Source organism: Podarcis cretensis, assembly GCF_951804945.1.
Source record: "Podarcis cretensis genome assembly, chromosome: 5".
Taxonomy (NCBI): Eukaryota; Metazoa; Chordata; class Lepidosauria; order Squamata; family Lacertidae; genus Podarcis; species Podarcis cretensis.
Genome location: NC_137174.1, coordinates 2,655,706 through 2,678,511, shown reverse-complemented (window position 1 = coordinate 2,678,511; position 22,806 = coordinate 2,655,706). Strand labels below are relative to the sequence as shown.

The 22,806-nt window shown below is 49.0% G+C and overlaps 1 protein-coding gene across 3 annotated transcripts in view; it reads right to left on the bottom strand.

The window, feature by feature from the left end:
* Positions 1 to 21,499, bottom strand: part of WNT7B (Wnt family member 7B) — a 120,983-nt gene extending 99,484 nt beyond the window's left edge. Inside the window, exon 1 of one of the 3 annotated variants that reach the window (XM_079975401.1) lies at positions 19,955 to 21,499. In XM_079975401.1, coding sequence (XP_079831527.1) covers positions 19,955 to 20,025 — 71 coding nt within the window. In that variant the 5' untranslated portion in view covers positions 20,026 to 21,499. Of the gene's footprint in view, positions 1 to 4,841; positions 5,210 to 19,954 lie in introns of those variants that run through there. The other 2 variants (XM_079975402.1, XM_079975400.1) reach the window with 2 other exon arrangements.
* Between the last annotated feature and the right edge of the window lie 1,307 nt (positions 21,500 to 22,806).

Below are 22,806 nucleotides of genomic sequence, written 5' to 3'. Positions count from 1 at the left end.
AAACGTAGAATCATCATTCTAGTGCAACCCCCTCAATGTAGGAAACTCAGCTCAAGCATCCATGACAGATGGACATCCAGCCTCTGCTTAGAAACCTCCAAGGAAGGAGAGTCCACAACCTCCTGAGGGAGATCCATCTTCCATGTATTATAAAAAGTAAACAACACTTATTTGACCCCAGTTATTTGACACAGAGGGAGAAACCTACAGATTCAGTCCAAGAGGTGCACAGGGAGTTCTGTATATAGGGGAGAATTTTTAAAAGCAAGTGTTCCTCACTGACCTGGTGCAAAAAGATCTTGTCATCTGGAGGAGCCCTGGCTGCCTAGATAAAACACTATAGCTCCACACTCACTTACCTGGGAGCAAGGCCCACTGAACTCAGTGCAGTTTTCTTCTAAGTAGACACTTTGTTATTTACTAGATGCAGGTCAGCAGCACCAGACAACCCCACTTAGCTAGGCTTTGAAGTGGGTTTCACCCCACAGCTTGCAGAGCCAGGCCTACGCTGCCTATGGGCCCTGCACCCCTTGGCAACATCCGAAGGCCCTGATCCACTAGGCACTGAGGTGGATTGCAACCCACACCTTGCAGAGTCAGACCCACGCTGCCACCGGACCAAGCATTGGCGGAAGCAACAAGCAGCTCCGGCTCGCCCAGCCCTACCCATTGCCACCCCACCACCCCACTTACCTGGCCTGGGGATTCTGGATCGCAGGCCCTACTGGTCAACATGGGAGGTCCAGCAATCGCCCTCTCCCTCCAGAAACAAACCAGGACTCCTCCAAGAAAATGCATGTGGCACAAAGGAGCATTAGGCCCTGGTGGGTCACCCCCTTACCCACTTTTGATTGGCCAAGTGGATAGCCAGTCAATGGGGATTAAAAATAATTCCCCCCCTCACTTCTCAGTTCCCTCTGTGTTGTGGCCCCCATTTAGGTGATTTTCACCTGGCCCCTCTGTGTTGTGGCCCCCCCGGTTGGGAAACGCTGCTCTATTGTTTCTGCTTCCTCTCAAGATATCATCACCAAACTTGGCACAGGGTTCCCAAGGTGGGGGCAGCAGTAATCATAAATGTTTGGGTGCTGGGCACCATTCTGAATTAAGATTGTGGACCAAAATGTGACCTTGCCCCTCCCCCCCCTTTTTTTGCATAGGTTCAGTCGCCTCTTGAGATATTGTTGTCAAACTCAGTACAAGGGTCCTGAGGTGCAGGCAACAGTTTTCATCAGGCTTGGATGTGACTTCTGCACAAATATGATTGTGCCAGGTACAAATACACAAACAACACCATCTGTTTTTTAAAAATCACAATATTTTGGGTTTCTACAAAGTCCTAGGCAGCACAGTAACATATAAAACCCTACATGACTTGACACCAAGTTATCTGAAAGACCATTGTCTCCCATACAAGCCTGCCTGGGTTTTTATGATATTTGGCAGAGCCCCTTCTTTCCACTCCACCAACAACAGAGGTGCATCTGGTGTGAACGCTCAGACAGCTTTCTTGGTTGTTGCCTCTAGGCTTTGCCTCAAGCAACATTAGAGACTTCGCCATTGTTTCACTGTTGTGGTGATGGCCACTACCTCAGATGGATTTTGGACTAACCTTACTTCTGTGCTTGTAACTTGTTTTAAATACTGTGTTCTAAAATCTTGTACCCTGCCCTGAGACCTTAGGGTGAAGGGTGGTAATAAACAACAACAATAATTTAAAAAACCAATGAACACCACCATTAGACAACTTCATGGAAGATAGACCTATGGACAGCCTATAGCCCTGGAATCTAAGTGGAACTCTTGATGCAGACTATCTCTGAATAAGCCACAAGGAACTGCCATCATATTGGGAGAGAGCGATGGACCAGGTGGTCATCTGGTCGAATCCAAGTTCTTCATTAAATTCAACTCTTGTCCCTTTCTGCCCTGCTTGATTCCAGTAAGGGACCAAGGCTCAGCTGGATCCCTCAACTCCCCCAGCCCATGTTGGGCGGGGAGGACTAATGATGAGTTGGGAAAGTGCGGGGCGGGAAGCATCTGGGCCGCGCTGGGCTAAAGGGAGACGGGGGAGGGGATCCGGATTAATTTTCCCACCACAAATTCTCACTGCCCCAGAAATCTGCGCTCTGCAGCCAGTCTCCGCGAAGCGAGCTCTAAATAAAGCCTGCGCTTGTGTTTCCCCCATCAGCAGAGCTGCCTTCGTATTATTATTATACATCCATAGCTTTTGCCTTCGGACCTTATAATTATGTCACACTGCAAGGGAAACCACCAGCATCTGGTGTGTGGTTGAGAAAACTTTTGTTTCAAGACTCGGAACTATTTATAGAAAGAAAAAATTGGTGGGGATAGTCATTTCCTAAAGTTTTTCAAGAAAATACGGCTAGGTTTCTATTAAAGGGGGTTCTTCTCCTACACACACATGCCTACATATATATATATATATATAAAATAAAGGCTCCCTTTTACAAAAGAGGGAAGCGGTAAGCAACTCGCTCCGGCCGTTTCGCTGCGCCCCGCGTTGCGCAGAGTCGGCAGCCGGAGCGATTCCATTTAATCCCCGCGAACAGCAATGCAAGCGCAACGCGGTTCCATAAATCAGACTTCTCTGAAAATAGGTGGCCAAGGCATATGTATTTCATTAAGAATTAAGAAGGAAGAAATAGACGCGTTTCTTTTCTGCCTTTCCTCTTTCCTTGTTTTTTAAAGGGTAGATTTCTAACTTGCGTGGGGATCGAGGGCGCGTTTCCCACAACAGAAGTAGAAAGCTGCAGACCCACTGAAGCAGACAGGGGTGGGGTGGGGTGCAGATGGATGGGGAGATGAATAATAGGCCACTGGTCGCACGCACATGGGAGAGAGAAAAGCAAGGCAAGGCCACCATCTCTCATAAGTTCCGCACAATATAGTTCGAGTCTATGCGTGTTTACACAGAAGTAGAGTCAATGGGACTTACTCCCAGGTAAGGATGCATAGGATTTTGCGACCAGAACGTCCCATTGGTTTCGATGGCAGTGACTGAGGAGGAAAAAGCCCCAGTTCTCCAGCTGAAATGAACAGGTTTTGACATGCTGAGCTTTTTGACACATTGCGCTCCAGTGGGGTGGGGTGCAAGTTAAGCAAATGCTTAAGCCATAAATACGTTTCATGTGCCGAATGCAGCAGTGGGGAGTCCTCGGTTCAAATCCCACCTTAGCTAAGAGCTTCTGTACACTGCAGCCCTCCGCGCGATCCTCAGCCGCCACTCCCCCCGGGGTCCAACAGGGCGCACTCCCAGGGGAGCCGGAAACTGCGCCCCTTTACTCAGCAATAAGCCCGTTGTATCTCTGCCCAAGCGAGCCTTAGGCGAAGGGCACCGTTATTCTTTCACCATCGCCCCCTCCCCTAATAAAAGCAGCCTACCTGACACGGCTGTTGGCAGCATGGCTGGCATATTATGGGCGCGGGAGCACTTCGCATAGGGAAGCTGGCCAAGCCTTCTCTAGCGGACAGCCTGAACCATCCTCATCGCCCTTGAGCCGCACTGCACTGATGGAGCCCAATGCGAGATCCAGTCGCTGGGCCTGAATCCGAGCTTCCTGCCTCAAATCAGCCTCGCTTCGCTCATGTTGAATAAAGTAGTCCTCACTCCTCCAGGAAGCCTGACTTCGGAGTCGATCTCCAGCATCAAAATAAAGGGGCTTGCTTGGAGGTGGGGGTCCGTCCCTCTGCCCCTCGGCTCCCCTAACCTCCATCCCTTCCTGCACCCAGATCCTCATTTCCCAGATAAAATCGTTTGGTAACCTTCGCGATCCGGGTGATGTGGGAATGGCCTGCGCGTCTTGGCCTGAATCTGGAGGAGAGACGGAGCAAACCGGGCAGCCCTAGCGCGGGGAAAAAGCGAACGAGGGCGAGCCGCTCCAGTCAAGAGTGAGGGGCAGAAAGCATACATTTGAGTTCAGAGTTCAAATTTAAGTGCCATCTCTGTCAAGGAGAGCGAGGAGAGTCAGAAGGGTCTTGTCTTCTCGCTGAAACCAGTGGGACTCTAACAAGTTTCTTTGCGGCCGGATCATGTCATAGATACAATACAATTATTATTTTTAGGGCGATATGCCTGTCATTTAGGAGTACAGTATTACACTACCAGTTCCTCATCGCCAAAACTTCTGATAAGTACCTGGACATCAATACTTATCTTACTTTTTTGGGGGGGGTACAATCTTATTTTGATTCAAACACAAACCCCTTGACGTCTAAAACCAAACTTCCTTTTCTTTAATAGAGTGGAATTGCAGCCACGCATCCCGAGTCACGCTTGTTCCGAAGTTAGCCCCACCACAATCCCATGGGACTCATGCCCGAGTCACTGTGCCTAGCGGAGCAACCCACTTAATGCCTTTGGGTGCTTCTCCTGTTAGCAGTCTTTCTTCAGGACAAGGAGCCCCAAGTCCCCGGCATAATTACCCGAAAGGAAACCCCCCCCCCCGTTTCTCAGCAGTGCTTCTGCCCTCGCTGGCTCCGCCACCCGATCCCTCCTCACGGAGCACCTGTTCGCAGCAGCATCTCTCGCCGGAGCACCTCAGCCACAACCTTCCCCCCAAGCCTCTGATTCCTCCGAGGGCGCCTCTGAACTCCAGAGAGCCAAGCCTGCCGCAGGTAACTTGTTCTCGAAAGAAACTTTCTCTCGCACATGCACACCCCACTCCCGACAGCCCCCATACCTGCCCTCCCACCCTGCCTTGCAACCATCTTTGGGGCGCACGTCTCTTTCCCCCACTTTCCCAGCTCCTAGAAGGCGCCCTTTAGGAAACCAGCAAACATCTAAGTAAGGGGTTTAAAGAAAAGAAGTCTTGATCACTTACAAGTAACTTCCACTGGTAAGGATGAGGAAAATCTGAGGGTAATAGACTGAGAGTAAAACGCTGCGCGGTGAGAAAAGGATCATGGTCGTTATCCAGCTCTGAGCACTCTCGAAAGGTCTGTTCCTTGGCTTAGGATGGATGTCTTCCTTGAGGGACCACAAAGGGTTAACTGCTCCCTCCCCCGGTTGGTGTCGCCCCCCCCCCCCTCACTTTGGGTGGGAGGGTGTCTGGGGGGAGAGGCTCAGATAGGGAACTTGAGTTTGGATCCGGATTGGGCTGGGGGGAAGGAGCAAGAGAGGGGCTTGTTGGCTCAGTTTTGCTGCGTCTGGTTAATTTCCTGGGTGGTGGTGGTGGTGCTGTCTGTCTGTCTGTCTGTCTGTCTGTCTGTCTGTCTGTCTGTCTGTCTGTCTCTCTACAGAGCGGTGGTCGCTGCTCCTCCAGCTCCTCCTGCTGCTGCTGCCTCTGGCTCAGCTCGCCTGCCAGTCATCTCGCCGTGGTTGGAAGCTTGTTGGAAAGTGGCTTCTCTCGGCGGAATGATGATGCTCCCAGGGATTTGGAGGGCAGACTGCGCCTCTCTCCCTCTCTCCTCGCCAACTCTCCAGAGACTGCAAGCTGCCATTGGGCGAGCGGTGCCGGCAAACCGCCTCCTCTGTCTGTGCGTGTGTGTGTGTGTGTGTGTGTTGGTGGCGGCGGTGCTGTAACGATGACAATGGCATGATACTGATCCGGCAAGCTGGAGAGCTCCCTTTCGGTGGCGGAGCAGCGCTTTCCAAGTTGGCTGGCTGGAAAAAGGAGCGCCCAAGCGCCGGGCGGGATGGGACGCCCTGACTTCCCTTTTGCTCTTCGCTCTTCGCCGTTATCCTGAAGGCAGCTCCTCAGCATCAGCCATGAGCATGGCACTTGGCAGAGGTTCAGGAGCGGAAGGGAACGAAATCTCTGCCCCACAGAGCTTACAATTCCTCTGCAATGAAAGCAATTCCACTGACCCTTTTATTTCCCTTCCCTCCTTCTTTTGAATATTTGAATATCCCGTGGAAGTTTAAATTAGAGACTCATCGGGGAAGGAATCTGCCATCAGAAGCACTATATAAATTTATAAAAGTATTGTTGTCGTCGTCAGTACTGCCAGATGTGACTAGCTTAGAAAGGATAGCTCCTGGCTTCATAACACCGCCAGAAACATTAAATGAAACCTTCCTGAGACAGACAGGGAGGTTCCCGAGCCACAAGGTGTTGTGCGTAGCCAGAGAAGGAGCGAGACATCCGAGCTGCGCCATGGCACAATGCGGGAGCCCGGTTCAAATCTCGCTAACCACGCATTCTTGGTCTTCCGCCAAGAGGAGGGGTAACAGTGGCATCGCTGCAAGGGTGGCTTCAGATCTCCTGAGAAGCGCCCAGGACAAAGTGCTTCGTTATCTTTGGCCTCCACTAAAATCGAGGCATGTCAGGTTACCATTTCCACGCACCGTAACAGGCTGGGGTCCTTCAGCCAAAACTGGCTGCCAAAGCGGATCACAGCAGTGAAAATCTGCAACAGGAAAGGAGGGATTCCTCGGCACTTGTAAATGTGGCTGCCTCTTTCGGCCCCTGGGAGCTGGTAATCCACCACCAGGCCTGCTCTTCCATTACTCTGCAGACTTAAGAACAGGGTTGGGAAAGCCCTGGCTGAACTCTCAACTCCCATCATTAATTGTTTTTTAATAATTGAAATTTTTCTATGTTTTTAGCCGGTTCTATTTTAGCTATTTAGGGGGAAAGGAGGTACACGAATAAATATAATCATCATCATTCCTGGCCCTTGGGCATACTGGCTCGGACTCATGGGATATATAAGGGGCGTGACCAAGGGGAGGGGGGCAGCTGGCCCCCATCAAGTGAAAAAAGTAAAAAAATACTGAACTAAAAGTAGAAAATGGAGAAGGATTTTGACATTTTTCTGAGCGCCTGGGGTCAAAAGAAAGTAATTTAAAACTGTTGCTGTGACATTTCATTCGGAATCTGCTAGATGGAACCAGATAGAGGTTGATGTTAGGTGGGTGCCCTGCCCTTGAGAACATAAATCTTGGCTAAGTCCATGGACACCCGCAAGGTCCGCAAGTCCCCATCCCTGCTCTAGAACAGGGGAAGGCAACTTAAGGCTCGGGGCGGATGCGGCCCAAACGCCTTCTCAATCTGGCCTGGGGACCGTCCGGGAACCAGCGTGTTTTTACATGAGTAGAATGTGTGCTTTTATATAAAATGCATCTCTGGGTTATTTGTGGGGCGTAGGAATTCGTTCATGGTTTGCTTTCCCCCCCCAAAATATAGTCCGGCCCCCCACATGGTCTGAGGGACAGTGGACCGGCCCCCTGCTGAAAAAGGTTGCTTTTTCTAGAAGAAAGCAGAGCCACAGCCCTGCTCCGAAAGGAAGGAAGCGTCATCCCTCGTGCCTTTGAATACCATCGGTCTCTGCAATCCTAGACTCGGGAAGATCCCTGCTCTCGGTGGTTTCACGAGGTGTGCCCGCTATAACACTGAAATGAAATTTGTCAAGGATCCTCCTGTAATTCCCCACTCCCCCACAAACCGTTTAAAGCTCTTTCCTCTTTATACATGGCACTATATAAAGAGGTGCGTGAACTGCCCCTCAAGCAGAAAGATTAGATTAAAACAGAATTTTGGGGAACAGGACAGCTGCAGATATCGACTCCTTCCGTAGTAAAGCGTGGGGGTCTTGCCTATTGTGTCTCTATATAATGGTCAGTGTCCAGAGAGCTTCGTTTACATCCCCGTTATAACCCTTACAACAACCCTGCGAGGTAGCAGGTCTCTCAGAATTCTCTCCTTCTGAGCTGAAGCGGAGAGGTTGTGGCACCAGGTTCGTGGCACCGGGGGGAATCCCCCTTCCGGGGACTCCTGATTCGCAGCTCACAGGGCGAGCCTCTCGGTTCTGACTGCGGAATAAGCCTCAGGCAGCTCCACGGGGCTTTCTCCTAGGTGAGTGCGGTGGAGTCGTTAGTGCTGGACGAGGACCGAGTGAATGAAGAACTAAGTGGACCAGAATCAGTCATGAAACGCGGGGCTGGAAGCCAAGAGCCTGAGACTCAGTCACAGCAGCCCCTTAGCCTCAGCTCCCTCACAGGGTTATTGCAAGGATATAACAGAGGAGGAGACCCAGACCCGACACCCGGAGCTCCTTGCAGGAAAGGGGGGATGTAAATGGAATGGATGCGGAAGTATTTGGACTGCAGCCAGCCTTCCTCTCTTGGACAAAACCTGGCTCCCTCCCTCTACGGCCAGAGGAAAGCTGATTCCCAGAACTGCCTTTCCTCCATTTCTGACCTCCCCATTTTGATTCCTGGGCGGGGGGCGGCGATGCACGACCACCACAAACGGAGCGAGTGACATATCCCCGTGGACAACGGCTTCTGGCGACCCTCACCCCGTGCGACCCTCCCGGAGGGTTTTTAGCTGGTCGTTTGAATCCGGGACTCGGTCAGGACACCTGGCCGCCGTCAAAGCGGGCGTAAAACCTGAACACTCTTTAATTCTAACCTCTCCCGACATAAGTGAATCTCCCAGGGGGCGAAATGTTAATTATTATTCTCTCTCCAAGCAGAAAGATTAAATTTCGTCTCGTCTGTCAGTGATTCCCCTCACCACCCAGAAACGGGATAAGGGTGTGTGTGCATATTTGCAAATATCGAGAAAGATGGAAGGGACATCAGCCGTCGCTTCCCAACGGGCAGGGAAGGCAGTTTGGTACCTGAAGAGGGAGCTCAGCAGCCCCCCCCAAGGAGTTACTTGCCCCTTCTAAATCCCACGGAGACTATTTTTAATAGTTGCAAGGTACTTTGAATGAACTCAGATCCATCCTAAATGACCCTTGCACCATCAAGGTCCTGTGCACTCTTACTTGAAACGGAGCTGGAACGGGACTGACTTCCCATTGCTGGCATAGGATCGGACCACGAAGCTGTAATTCCAAACATGCTTATTAAGAAACGTCGCATTGGCCTCGGCCAAACTGGCTGCAGAGCAAACGCGTCAAAGCTCCAGCTGAACAATGAATTCACACGATCTTTACCGTCCTCCCTTCCTCCAGGGATCTCGGGGCAATCTGCAGGGGTCCGCCCTCCACAAAATACAATTGTTGCACAATTTTAGAAATTTCAGTAAAAAAAAAAGTCAAAAATACCAGTAGCTTTTGATGAGTGGTGGGGACTGGCTTAAGGTAAGTAAGTTTTATGGTAGGGGAGCTAGAATTAAGGACCTCTTCCCCCACTCCAAGTGACGCGCAACCCGATCCTATGGAACTTTGGCTTGGAAGAGAACTCTATGCCAAATCAGCAGGATTAGGCTTACTCGGAGGTAAATTCCACTGACTTTAATGGGACTTTCAATTGAATAAGAATTTAGGAAGAGGAACAAACTCTCCTCCTCCCGCACGCGCACACAATTAGACCAAATCACACCAAATCACTGATCTGTTGCTTTCTTTAAAGAGAAAAACAAATGTCGGGAACACTTCGATTTTATGACAGCAGACATGCGGTAAGTTGAAGTGTCCTGTTTTAGCGGCAGAATTCTCTTCAAAGACTTGACAATGAGAGAGACCGATTTCGTGGCAGTCCTTTATTACTAGAAAGTGAACGTCTCGTTTCCACAGAAATGACCGTGGCAGAGGGAGCGTGTATCTGACATGCTGGTGCGATGAGCTGATACCGCTAAGACGAGCGAACAGATTTGTACATATGGGATCCTAACGAGATCTGGAGCTGCGCTCCAAAGCGAAGCCGGCTGGAAGTTTTGTCCTGTTTGATGGACAAGGGTATCCGGAGACCGAGCCTCGGCCCTCAACAGATTCCCAGAGCAACGTTCAAAAATATGTTCTTGCGTCACCTTCCGAAAGCAAGCTTACATTCTGCGTTTTGTTACTATTTTGGCATAGCCCTGAATGTGTGCAAGGGAACGCAACGAAATCCATTTTAGAAAGAAAACATCAGGTGGCTCCTGTGGGTGGGTGTGGGTGGGTCTAAGTCTTTTTAAAGTAATAATAATAATAATAATAACCTGCATTGATCTGCATTGATCTGCCTAGTAATATTTATAAGCCTGTATCGTAAGGCTGTCATTCTAGACTAACTTGCCTGGGAGAAATCCCTGAGTAGGGACTATACTCCTGTATAGACAGTGTAAGCCTGAAAGGTGAAGTGCCGCTGTTGAAAACTGTTGAGATCTGTTCGAGTGCTGCGACGGAAAAGAAGAGATACAATTTCGTTGGTGGATTGTAAGGCGTTGCTCCCTTTAAACGATGCACATTGTGATTTACCCAAATTCCCACCAAGGCGGGCCAGGCGTGGAGCAGGGGGGCGAGAGAATAACAAAAAGTGGCGCCTCCCCCTCCCCCCCAGCCCTGATCCTTTGCTTCATCCTGTCTCTAGGACTGTGTAAGTTATTCCCAGGGCAGAAGGACGCGCGTCTATTGTCTCTGGAGTCCGTCGGTCTGGAGTAAAGAGCAGAGGGGGCAGCCAGCTGCCCCGGCCCCGCGTCCTTCGTCCCTCGCTCCAGAGTCTACTTCACCATCGCTCCCTTCCCATTCAGAACCGAACAGTGACGTGTTTCACTCCGGATTGTTGTTCACAGTGCTATTCAGGGATTCCGGAAAGGAGTACCCTGGGGGTGCAGCAGCCAATGGGAAATCAGAGTTTTTACTGCCTCTGCCTCTCTCTCTCTCTCTCTCTCTCTCTCTCTCTCTCTCTCTCACACACACACACACACACAGCGCTGTGAAATATCTAGAGTTCATATGTGTGTAGGACTGAATATAGTTCTCTCTCAGAGAGAGCGAGAGAGAGAGAGAGAGCGCTATATTCTCTTACACACACACAGGGCTACCTGTCAGTATCTTATACACTCCGGATCTGTCCCTGCGCTGAAGATCCTGGTCTTCCATTCGGGACATCACCCCGCCAAATCTGGAGTTTGGGCAGGGGCCGCTCATCCAGGAAGACCGCCTGGCGAACTACTGTCTGAAGCCCATGAACACTTTCATTCAGCTCCTAGCAGGAGTATTTTCATGGAAAGGGAAGCCGCAGCAGAAACCTTTAATTATCACTACAAAATAAAAAAAATCCTTCCAGTAGCACCTTAGAGACCAACTAAGTTAGTTCTTGGTATGAGCTTTCGTGTGCATGCACACTTCTTCAGATACACAAGTGTCCATGCACACGAAAGCTCATACCAAGAACTAACTTAGTTGGTCTTTAAGGTGCTACTGGAAGGAATTTTTTTATTTTGTTTTGACTATGGCAGACCAACACGGCTACCTATCTGTAACTTTAATTATCACTGTTACTATTACTATTACTATTACTATTATTTCCATTCTATTACTATTATTATTATTATTTTATTTCTATTCTATTTATTATTATTATTATTATTATTATTGCTATTATTATTGCTATCATTATTACTATTACTATTACTATTCTATTTCTAAAAAGCGTGTGGGGGGTATCTATACTCCCCCTGGGGCTGCATTTAGCTCTTGTTCATCAGATGATGAGCAGGATTTGCTACAGGCCCTCTTCCCTCCTAAGAACAGGTCACACAGCCAACGCAGGGTTTAACCTTGTCTCCCTCCTGCCCTGGCCCCTAGGGGGCTTTGGAGGGAAAGGCCTTGCAAGCCGACTTGAACCCACTATATTATTATTGGCATTGGCATTGGTATTATTTTATTAAAATTTCTATACCGCCATTCATTCGAAGATCACATGGAAGTTTGTAATATGAAAAACATCGGAAATACATACCATAATAACAAACAACAACAACAACTCCCCCTTTCCAGGGAGATGACAATCTGAGCATCGCAACCGCGGTGGGCAAAGAGAGACAGAGGAAGGAGACCGGAAGCGCAGAGCCTGAAACTGGTTTTGTATCGCTCTGAATCTAACTTTCCTCCTCCAAAGCCAACAGGCTGACCCAGGAAATGGAGTGTTTAATAGAGCGGGTTTAACAGCGCGATTTGTATTCTTATTTGTGGGAAATACGACTGGGTTCAAGGGAAGGATGCGGAGCCTGAAGTCACTGGGAAGTAAGGCTCTCCGACCCGCGACCCAAGATCCACGAGGATTTACTCTCGAGTAAACGATGAGAGGCTCGGATTGCGCGACCGTGGGCTGGAGGCGGGAAGGTTCATAGAAAACTTCCGCCACCATCGCAATATGGAGCTAATATTGACCAGCCTTTCAGAGTTGCTGTCAGGAAAACGGAGGCAGTGTGGTGGAGCACTTTAGGGGTGCGAAAGACCAGCAAGGAATTCCTCCTTAAAAGCTACCTTCTCCATAAAACTGAGTTTAGGAAGGGGCAACGACTTTTCTCCGTCCTCATCCCACACTACTCTGACTTCTCATTTCCCTTATCTCTACCAATACCATTTAGATTGTAATCTCTTCATGGCGGGGGCCTATTTTGCACCTTGATGGAATTGTTCACTATTCCATAATACAACAACAACAACAACAATAATAATATCAGTTAATGAAATAAAGATGATTATAGGAGAGATCTTGAATTCATTCATCCCTAACCTTGTTATTTTGCTGGCGTTCTCCACCACAGCTGAAGGTCGAGACTGAACGCTATCTTCATCTTCACTAATTCCAAAAATATGGACCAAAAATATGGCCAAAATACAAAACTCACCCATACCTAAAACACACACTTCATTCTGCAAATCAAAGACCGAGGTGGGGGTGGAGTGTGGAATAAACATGAGGATGGAGAGGAGAGAGAGATTGAAAGCCAGGCCTGCTGCATTATCATTTTTCCCTCTCCTTTTTTTTGTACAGGGGGAAAAAAACTGGTAGAGGGAGAGAGAGAGAGAGAGAGAGAGAGAGAGAGAGAGAGAGAGAGAAGGAAAGAAAGAAGAAGAGGTATCACTGCATTCAAAAGGATATGATTTCACGGGGGTGGGGAGAATTGGTCTTTCCAAGGCTCGATGAAAGAGGGAATAATTGCCTCTCCCCCCAGTCTAGCCTCCAAGCAGCCCGAGTCAATTACACCCGCTATTGTTAGGGAAAGTGAAGGATCTTCATCTCTCTCCTAGGCTTGCTGAAGGATCTAGTGCGCTCTCTCTCCCTCTCTCTTTTTTCTGGTTATTATTTTTTATTACCGTCCATTTGCAGTTGCAGACTAAAGAGGAGGTCTTCATTCATCAGTATTCACCTGTCTGGGGCTCTGAATCGCCCTCTCAGTCTCACCTGCGTCCTTTGCAAGGAGGACGACACAAAGCAGCCTGCTCTCCTTTCTCTGGACTTCCGCGCGCCCCGCTTTCCTCGTTTCATTTTGCTCCCCAACCCAAAACGAGGGATAACAACATGGGCAAGGAACGAAGCTAGGAGAGAGAGATTTTTCTCTGACTCGCAAACTGTTTTTCCCAACTCGCCAGTATAGTTTCTGCAGCGGCTGCCTCCTGCTTTCTGAAGCTGCCCCGTCGCCTTCCCTGCTCCCTCTGGAATCCGCTTCCCACAGTGTGATTTCAAATATGCCAAGCCAGGCTGCGTGCGTGTCGCACAATACATTTCCTAGGGAATGACTGCAGCTCTTGGCTGATTCACACAAGCTCGATCCTTAAGTGATGCACATCAGGTAATGCACGTGTCAATTTGCATTGCACATATAAATCCAGGGGGAAAGCCTTTATCACCTGCCAGCATCGTTGCCAGTTCTCCATTTAGCTAAAAGAGGGCAAGGGCAGATTCAGGTGCATCACTTGGTTTTTCCTTTAAAAGGTGACTGCACCATGACAGGTAGCAGAGAGCACTGTACTGAATTGGCTTTTTGAAAAAACCATTTTCTTGGAAGCCATGTGGGCCTTTTTTCATACTTGCAAGTCACCACGATGTTGCAGACAAATAAATCAAGGACTAGTTTACACATTGCATGCTCAGGTTACTATAAGACTGACTGATGAATATGTGAATTAGCCTTTTTTTATTCACCTCAAACTTCATGCTTATCAGTGGATACAGTTCACACATTCAGTTTCCAATAATCAATCAAGTGTTGTGCTTGCTAGTTTGGACCAATTTTCCAATTGTCACCTGTTTGGGTGTGGTGTGGTTTTTCATTATTGTTGATCTATGCTCTTCTTTAGTGCAGCATATTCTCCTTGCATGCCTCTCCCACGTATCTCCCTCACCTACAGTGACCTCTGCACTGCCTATGGCTCAATTTTCCGCTTAAATGGTGGAAATCCCACCAGGTAGCTTCCTGGGCTCATGACATTCTTTACTCTCTGAGCACCAGACTCTCCTCCCCTCCTTCCTCCAATTACAGATACATGGGAACAAGTTGTAGTGAGAAAAATTAGTTTTGCACATGTTTCAGTGCTATTAGTTCACATGTTTGAGTGCTAAGTCTGTGTGATTCACATTAAGGTTCAGATTTCAGTGCGCTGGTCCTCTGTATCCTCCTTCTAAATGCTGGAGAAAAATTTTCCATCCAGTCAGTAGTTCAGATAAGATGCAAACATGTAGTAAATACATTTCTTCTCTGCTTGACAGAAGAGCACCCTTCTCAAATGGTTGTATCACATGCACACATATACGTTGGGTAAGTCGTCATCTGCAATCATAGAATCATAGAACTATAAAGTTTGAGGGGACCATGAGGGTCATATAGCCCAAGCACCTGCAATGTAGGAATCTTTTGCCCAGTGTCGGGTTTGAACCCACATCCCCTGAGTTCAAGAGACTCATCCCACCCCGTGAAACTCCATCTGGATTCAATAGGAGCAACTACTTGCAGGCAGAAGCTGCAGTAAATAGTTGGGATGAACTCCCTGAAACGGAAGAAAACACAGGTGTGCGGGGGGAGACCTTTCTGTCTGGCTTTGTAATTCTTGGAAAATCCAGATTTCTGGACACACATATCAACTTAGAAGCCAAATAGAAAGCTACAACTGTGTGCCAATGTGTCAGCAATATGACTGATCATATTGATACCAGGAGAGGATATATTGATTGTATATTATCCTTCCTCATTCACGCTAGTGAGCTGGTAGCAGAGCACATTCCCCTGTGTATTGCAGGAAGCTAGTTGGGAGATTCGTTTGAATCTCTTGAGTTAAGCAACCCAGTCTGGCTTGTCCAGATTGGATTTGTTCCTGGTAAATACCCTTTGTTCCCTCTTAAAAAGAATAAAGACACAACTGTCTTCTCTTAAAAGTAATAAGAAGTTTACTCACATTCAGTTCACAGTATGATCCTGAAGGCAAGCTTTAGCTTGTAGCTACAGAAGAGAGTGTGGGTTTATCCCATATGGGGATTGAGCCCATGTGCTGCTGACTGAGAGCCAACAGACAGCAGAAGCATCAAGAGAGAGGGAGAGAGAAGGTGGCTGCATGAACAGCCCTTTTACGGGCCTCCCAGGGTCGCACCCATCTACCTGGTCACACGCGGGGGGGGGGGATGTTCCAGACCAGGTGTCACAGGAAGTCCTCCTGGCTGGAGTAACATCCCCCTGTGTGTTCACTCTGGGCAAACAGGCAGGAAATGTTGTATTTGACTGCTTTCTGTAATGTTACATCCCATATAATTGACATAGATTTGATAAGGCATTTTGAGAATTCTCATGCAAATGCTAAATATAAACTTTCAGAAAACAAAAAAGGAAATCCATTCACATTCAGCTGCAATTCATCAAAGCTGGCCAGTCCTGAGATGTGCAGACACGTGTGAACTGTCCCTTAGCCCCCTAAAACAAAAAGAAGAGAGTCCTGGAACCCTTGAGATGCTGGTAGCATCCCTAGGCAAAGAGGCTACTTCAACATAAATGTATCTGATGCCTTGGGAACAAAGTGGTGAGATGCAGCAGGATGAAGATGAGTAAGAAAGAGTTAGTTTATCTGGTTACTGCAAGAACATACTTTTGCAGTTGGCCCTGAACTGTTCATAAGTCGCTTTCATCTCTTTGATTATACAATACACAAACTAACCACCATCAGCTCTGGGCACACCAGTTAAATGCTGCACTTTGCTAAAGAACAATAACACAGTCTCAGAGGGAAAAAGCAACCCTGTGCTTAAACATCTCAGCATCTTATTTGGAAACAGGGCTGGCTCACAGATATTCATCACTTAATGACTGCATCATTGGGGGAGGGGTTCACTTGCAAGTGTGAGTGGTCTATCACAGGTATAATGCCATATAGGACCTTCATATCTCCTTAAAAAACAAATACACAAGAGCAGTATTAGGAAGTGCAGAACAATGGATATTCGTGAATGTGTGGACTAGTCCCTACAGCACCAAGGAACAGACGCAAAGTTAAAGAGAAACACATTTATGCACAGGAAAACTCTTTTCATCAGTGACATAGTCTAATGCATCTGAAGTTAATCCCATTTATCTCATTCAAATTTATTCCAAAGTATGAAACGTTCCCAGTGTAAGCAGAGCGCAGGGTTGGATGTACCTCCATTTGAAATAATTGTGACTTGCTTCTGCTAAACAGTGTGATAGAGTTTACGGCAGGGTCAGCTGTTGTGTGGGCTCTAGACACCACTGCTCCCATAATGCTATCTGAGCAGAACACAATAGTTCTGATGTGGCAGGAACCCCATAAGACACGGAGACCTTTGGTTGAAACTTAGGTTCAATACAAACAAACCAGTGACTGAGAGCAAAATGTGACAGAGGATGTGTGGGACGTTTTCGTCTTTCCTAATACTAAAACTTAGGTCATCCTATGAAACTGATTAGCAGGAGATTCAGGATAGACAGCATTTAATGCAGGTATGGAATGCATTGCCAGAGCCAGAAAATGTGATGATAGCCACTGCCTTAGGTGGTCTCAAAGGAGTATAGGCACATAATGGCTACTAGTCATGATGGGAAAACGAAGCCTTCAGGCTCGAAGGCCTTTGGATACCATTTGCTGGGAACCTCCATGACAGATGGCGGATGCCTTCGTGTCCTGCATGCGAGCTCTCTGAGGTGAGGTATCTGGTTAACCACCGTGGCAGAACAGGATGATGATCTAGGTCCACCTGGACTCTCTCTCCTTAAGTTCTTATTTGGCTTGGGCTTAAATTGGTGTGAGGGCCTGGAACATCTGCTCAGTCCATCTGCTTCATTCTCTCTTGTATTAGGTGCACTTTGACATGGCGGCAGCAAGAGATGAACCTTTGTCCAATATGAAAAAAAACTGGTTCCTGTGTGCATGTTGGGCACTGGTCGGCTGCAACATCAGATGTGCTGCACATGTGGAATGGCTCCTCCCAAATCATAAGTGGGACCTATAGCTGCCTGGGATGTTTCCACAGGACGTGTTCACACATTCTGCTAGGGTCATGGTCTGAACATGAATTCTTCCACAAAATCAAATCACCAGAGGCATTTTGTGATTCAGCCCTTCCTAAAACTCTGTGTGAAAGTGACAGACTTTCAGAGAAGCCACAGTCCCTCTTTGCAGTCCCGCACACACATTCTTGGGTGCAAGCCTCATTGAACTTACTCGTGGGGAGAAATAGCTACAGCCCTATGTACGCTGGCAAGTTGAAACCCACATTTACTAGGAAATAAAGGCCACTGAGTTAAGCAGGGCTCCTTCCCGACTCCAGCAACTGTGCACAGGGTTCAGGTCCTGTACATTTACTTCAATGTGTACAGGACCTCAACCCTGTTCAATGCCTGCTTTAACCCTCTTCAATGTGGCATAAATGAGCAGAAGATCAGGGCTGCAAGCTTCCAAGCCCAGACTCCCCAAGCAAGGTTACTCAGCTCAACGAGGTCCTGCAAGAGAAATATGTACTTGGTGGCCTATATCGCAGGGGCTAGTGCTTGGGAGAGAGCCCGACAGCGAGACTTCACCCTCAGCTCATACGATGGCAGGGTCTGATGATTGTCAGTCGGGAAGGGGGTTCCGGGTTCGAATCCCGACTCCACCTTGAAGCGGCTCTGGCTAAACAGCTAGTCCAGGACCTCTCAAACTCGGGCCTTCAGCTGTTGTTGGACTACAACTCCCATTATCCCTGGCTAGCAGGACTAGTCCCTGGGCCCACACGCCGGCCCGCGACTGCGCCGCACCGCACCTGATTGCGCCATTCTACCTTGCAGGGTTGGTGCAAAGCCGTCTCGGGCTTCCCTAAAGCACCTGCTCCAGTCTGCCAGCCCGCCCCCCGCCCCTCGCCCGGCCCATTGGCAGGTGAAGCTTCAAAGGGTCAGGATTGCAGCTCCGCACTCACTCTGTGCATTTTGGACCGTAAAAGAGAGAAAGAGAGAGAAGGGGGGGGAGGAATAATCCCGCAGCTATGCAAAAGGAGGGGGGCGGAATAAAAGGCAGGGATCTTTAACGTGCGGTTCAACAGGTAGAAACTCGGCTGGAGCAAAGGAATGTGGAAATACAACTCGCGGCAGGCAGGCAGGCAGGCAGGCAGGGAGGAGGCAGGGCGAGCAGAGCGGCCGGCCTGGTCTGCGGAAGGAAAGCCCCCGCCTCTGCCCCGCGCCCCCCCGACCACTCCCCCCCCCTGCTCTGCCCTGCAGCCCCCCCGGCCACTCCCCCCCCTGCTCTGCCCTGCAGCCCCCCCGGCCACTCCCCCCCCCGCTCTGCCCTGCAGCCCCCCCCGGCCACTCCCCCCCTGCTCTGCCCCGCAGCCCCCCCGGCCACTCCCCCCCCTGCTCTGCCCCGCAGCCCCCCCGGCCACTCCCCCCCCCTGCTCTGCCCTGCAGCCCCCCCGGCCACTCCCCCCCGCCTCTGCCCCGCGCCCCCCCGCTCTACCCTGCAGCCCGCTGCCCCCCTCCAGGCGCCCAGCAGGTGCCTCCTCGGATCCCGTCTCGGGGAGGGCGAGACAGCGACTCCGGCCAGGGGCGGATCCCTCTCTCCCGGGGACGAGGGATGCTTCGGAGGGTAGGTGGGGCCCGGCTAGCGACTGGGAGCTGACACCCCCTCCCCAATGCAAACACACACATCCCTTCCACGGATTTTAATTGTGGGAGGAGGGAGACAGGATCGCACCCTCAGAAGCTTCCCTACACCCACCTCTCCGCTTCCGAGTTTACATTGCTTCCCAGGAAATGGGCTCAGGGATCTGGCGCTGGGCGCAGCCGGATCCTGCTCACCGGGAGGTGAGTCTTGCTGATCGTCGGGTCCGCAGGGAAGCAGCGATCCTATGCCCTCGCTCGCTCCGGATTCCGCGGGAGGGACTCCGGAACAGGCTCCCGACCTTAGGCTGCGGTTCCCAAGCACGTTTCCGAAGGAGGAAGCCGGCTGCTCCGGAGTTAACCCCTGCGAGCCTGCAGCCTCGGCAGCTTGACCCGAGCTCTGCGTTCTTGGAAAGGGAGACTCACTGGGTTCAGCGGCTGGCTTTCCTCCCCAGTCAGCGTGCTCAGGAGGCTGCAGCGATCCTGTGCACCTTTACTCAGAAGTAAGTCTTGCCGAGTTCCAAAGGAAACGCAAGCTTCTTCTTTATGGTCTCACCCACAGTGTCTACCTTTACTCTGAAGAAAGTTCCTCTCATTGCAATGGCGTTTACTTCTAAGTAAATCTGTACTTGGAATTGCAGCCTGAGCTACCTAGGGATGTGTTGCTGGGTTATTGTTTTTTAAAAAACACACAAAACAAAACCACAGTTATTCAGCCCCTCTTTGTCCTACACCAGTTAACAAACGAAACAACAATATGTAAAATGTCCCTTTTTGCAGACTCAGGCACGTAGACCAGACAGTGCGCGACGCAGCAACGTTTTGCAAATTGCTGTGCTCACATGACCAGCGCCTCCAAACTAGGGGGAGGGAGGAAGAAATCGATAATTCTTTTAGCTGACCGACGCGCGGCTTGGATTCACAAGCCCTTTCTCTCTAAAGGCGAGCACCGGGCTGGAGCAGGCAGCAGACATCCAGGTCCCCGCCAGCCCTGCCAGAGATCTCCTATTTGGTGCCCGAAAACCAGCCTGCGAGTTTGCAACAACCCGTTTCCAGAAGCGGTGCAAAGAAGGGCCATGACTTAACCAACAAAATGCAATATGTGGCATTGTTGACACACAACTTCAGAAACCTCTCCTCGGATCCCGACACCCCCCTCGCCGCCCCCCCCCCCCGATGCAACCCGGTCTCGTACTCACCCTAGTTTGACATAGATGACTCCGAAGCAGAGAAACACGTAGAAAATCCACTTTCGGAAGTTTCTGTGCATGATCTAGGAGGGCATGGAGTGAGCCATATAATATAAAATTGTGCGGGGGGAGGGGGCCGAGAGAGCGGAGCGGTCGCAAAAGGGATCTTTGCCGATTAAATGCCAGCAGCAGGAAGCCTTTGGGGGATTCCTCCAAAGACCCGGCAGGGGGGCACCAAGGCAGCGTTCAAACGATCGGCTCCCCCTGCAACCATGGGGGCCAAAAAACAACAAAGGGGGAAGACAGAGAGAAGGGCTTTTGCATTTTTTTTAATTGCAAAAAGCAACCACATCGAGGATCGCGAGGGGAGTCTCCCGGAGAGGAGAGCAGGCGTCGCTGGGGATCGACTGCCTCGCCGCAGCCTGGAAGTTCAATGCGTTTCTACTTGTTCTGACTTCTCCAGGTAGCACCACGTATCTTGCGATCTGTAGCTGCAGGTAGGAGGATCTCTCGCTCTCTCGCTCTCTCGCACACACACTTCGCGCGCACACCTCCTCTGCTGCCTTTTGCATTTCCAACGCTCATCTCTCCAGTTCCACATACAAAATAAAGGGGAGGGGGATTCACAGATAATTATAGGGTCTGCAAACGAAGCATTTGTCTTCGGCAAACTTTTACACACACACACACACACCCTCTTCAGCAGACATAGTAACATTAAAAGCAAGCTAAAAACTAATTCTGGGTCTGTAATCCGATTAAAACCCAAACGTGCATCCCGATCCGTAGAAGGAAGTCCCACTGCTTTTATTTCATTTATTAAATTTGTATACCGCCCTTCATCCGAAGAGCTCACAGCATAAAAATACACAAAATGCATAATGCACAATAAAAAATAAGAGCAAGAACAAACTCCCCCTCCCACAAACTCATTTAAAATGATATAGGATGTTAATCAGCCCAGAGGTTGGTGGAAGAGGATCGTTTTCGCCTAAAGGAAGGCGTGTATTCCTGGAATCCGGAGCAGACCTACCTGTTAACATTGACCTTGGTGAGGCTTGCTACTGAGTGAACATAGGAATGGGTTATTCAATCGAACAGCATAGTTATACACATGGGAAGTGACTTTAAAAAAAAAGTGATTAAATTTACATATTTTTCATATGCAAATTTCATCAGTAAAAACACTTAGGATGGGCGAAGACTTCCTTTGGTTTTAGAACCTTAACGAGGCCATTTTTCTCAGGGTCATCACAAGAGTAAATAAATCATAGTCAATAAAGCATAATTATTATAGAGATGAATTAACCAATTAAATGTGTATCAGGTGGAAATCAACTTAACAATCCACTTTCAAAGCAATGCATGTGCAGGTCACAGTAGTCTTTGCAGGCTTGTGGGAGGGCACTTTGAAGATGGCACCTAATGCGCACCATTTTGTGGGATATCCAGAAAGAGCAATCAAGCCCAACATTTCCTGTTTGCTAGATGGGCAGTCAGAGGAATGTGGGGCCAACAGGGAGGACTTGCTGTCAAACCTGTGGGAGCCGCTTCCCTCTGGATAGAGATGGGCATAACTCATAAAAGGCTAGTGATGTCGCCCCCCCCCCCTTACTCTCTTGCCTCTTCCTTTGCTTCCTGCAATCTAGTCTAATCTCTCATACCTCATCCATAGTTCAGACTTCACTTTAATCTAAACTGCAATATGTACCTGTAACTGCAACCTAAGCCTGCCACCAGATTGCTACTGAATGTGAACTTTGAGTAAACTCTATTTTATTCTATAAGACTGTTTTGTACTGTTATTGTTTTAAGTGGGATAAAAGGGGGGAAATACCAGGAAGAATCCTGGCTGCACCAAGACATCCTGGTTGCTTCATAAAAAAGGCTGAAACCAGCTGAATCAACAGCTTCCTATCTTGCTGCAAAGGGATGCACTCTGCTGTACTCACAAACTTGAGCAAGGAAGGATAATATCTGAAATATCCTCTCCTACCTTCCATACACATCCCTACACATTTTTGTAAGTATGTGTATTAAAAATAGTTTGAGAAATCCACTGCCTAGTTAATCAGAGCATCTTTTTATTTCCTCATGATGTTATTTATTGATCTAATTAATTAATTAACAATTGCCTACATTGTGTGACGCGGCAGCTAAAAAAGCCAATGCAATTCTGGGCTGCATCAATAGGAGTATAGCATTAGATCAAGGGAAGTAATAGTGCCACTGTATTCTGCTCTGGTCAGACCTCACCTGGAGTACTGTGTCCAGTTCTGGGCACCACAGTTCAAGAAGGACACTGACAAACTGGAACGTGTCCAGAGGAGGGCAACCAAAATGGTCAAAGGCCTGGAAACGATGCCTTATGAGGAACAGCTAAGGGAGCTGGGCATGTTTAGCCTGGAGAAGAGGAGGTTAAGGGGTGATATGATAGCCATGTTCAAATATATAAAAGGATGTCACATAGAGGAGGGAGAAAGGTTGTTTTCTGCTGCTCCAGAGAAGCGGACACGGAGCAATGGTTCCAAACTACAAGAAAGAAGATTCCACCTAAACATTAGGAAGAACTTCCTGACAGTAAGAGCTGTTTGACAGTGGAATTTGCTGCCAAGGAGTGTGGTGGAGTCTCCTTCTTTGGAGGTCTTTAAGCAGAGGCTTGACAACCATATGTCAGGAGTGCTCTGATGGTGTTTCCTGCTTGGCAGGGGGTTGGACTCGATGGCCCTTGTGGTCTCTTCCAACTCTATGATTCTATGATTCTATGATTCTATTTACAGGCAACTCTCAAGCTGCACGTTTGATGCACGTGTGCCCATGCACGTGTGTGCTGCATTTGGCACCAGAAAGGGGGGGGGGGA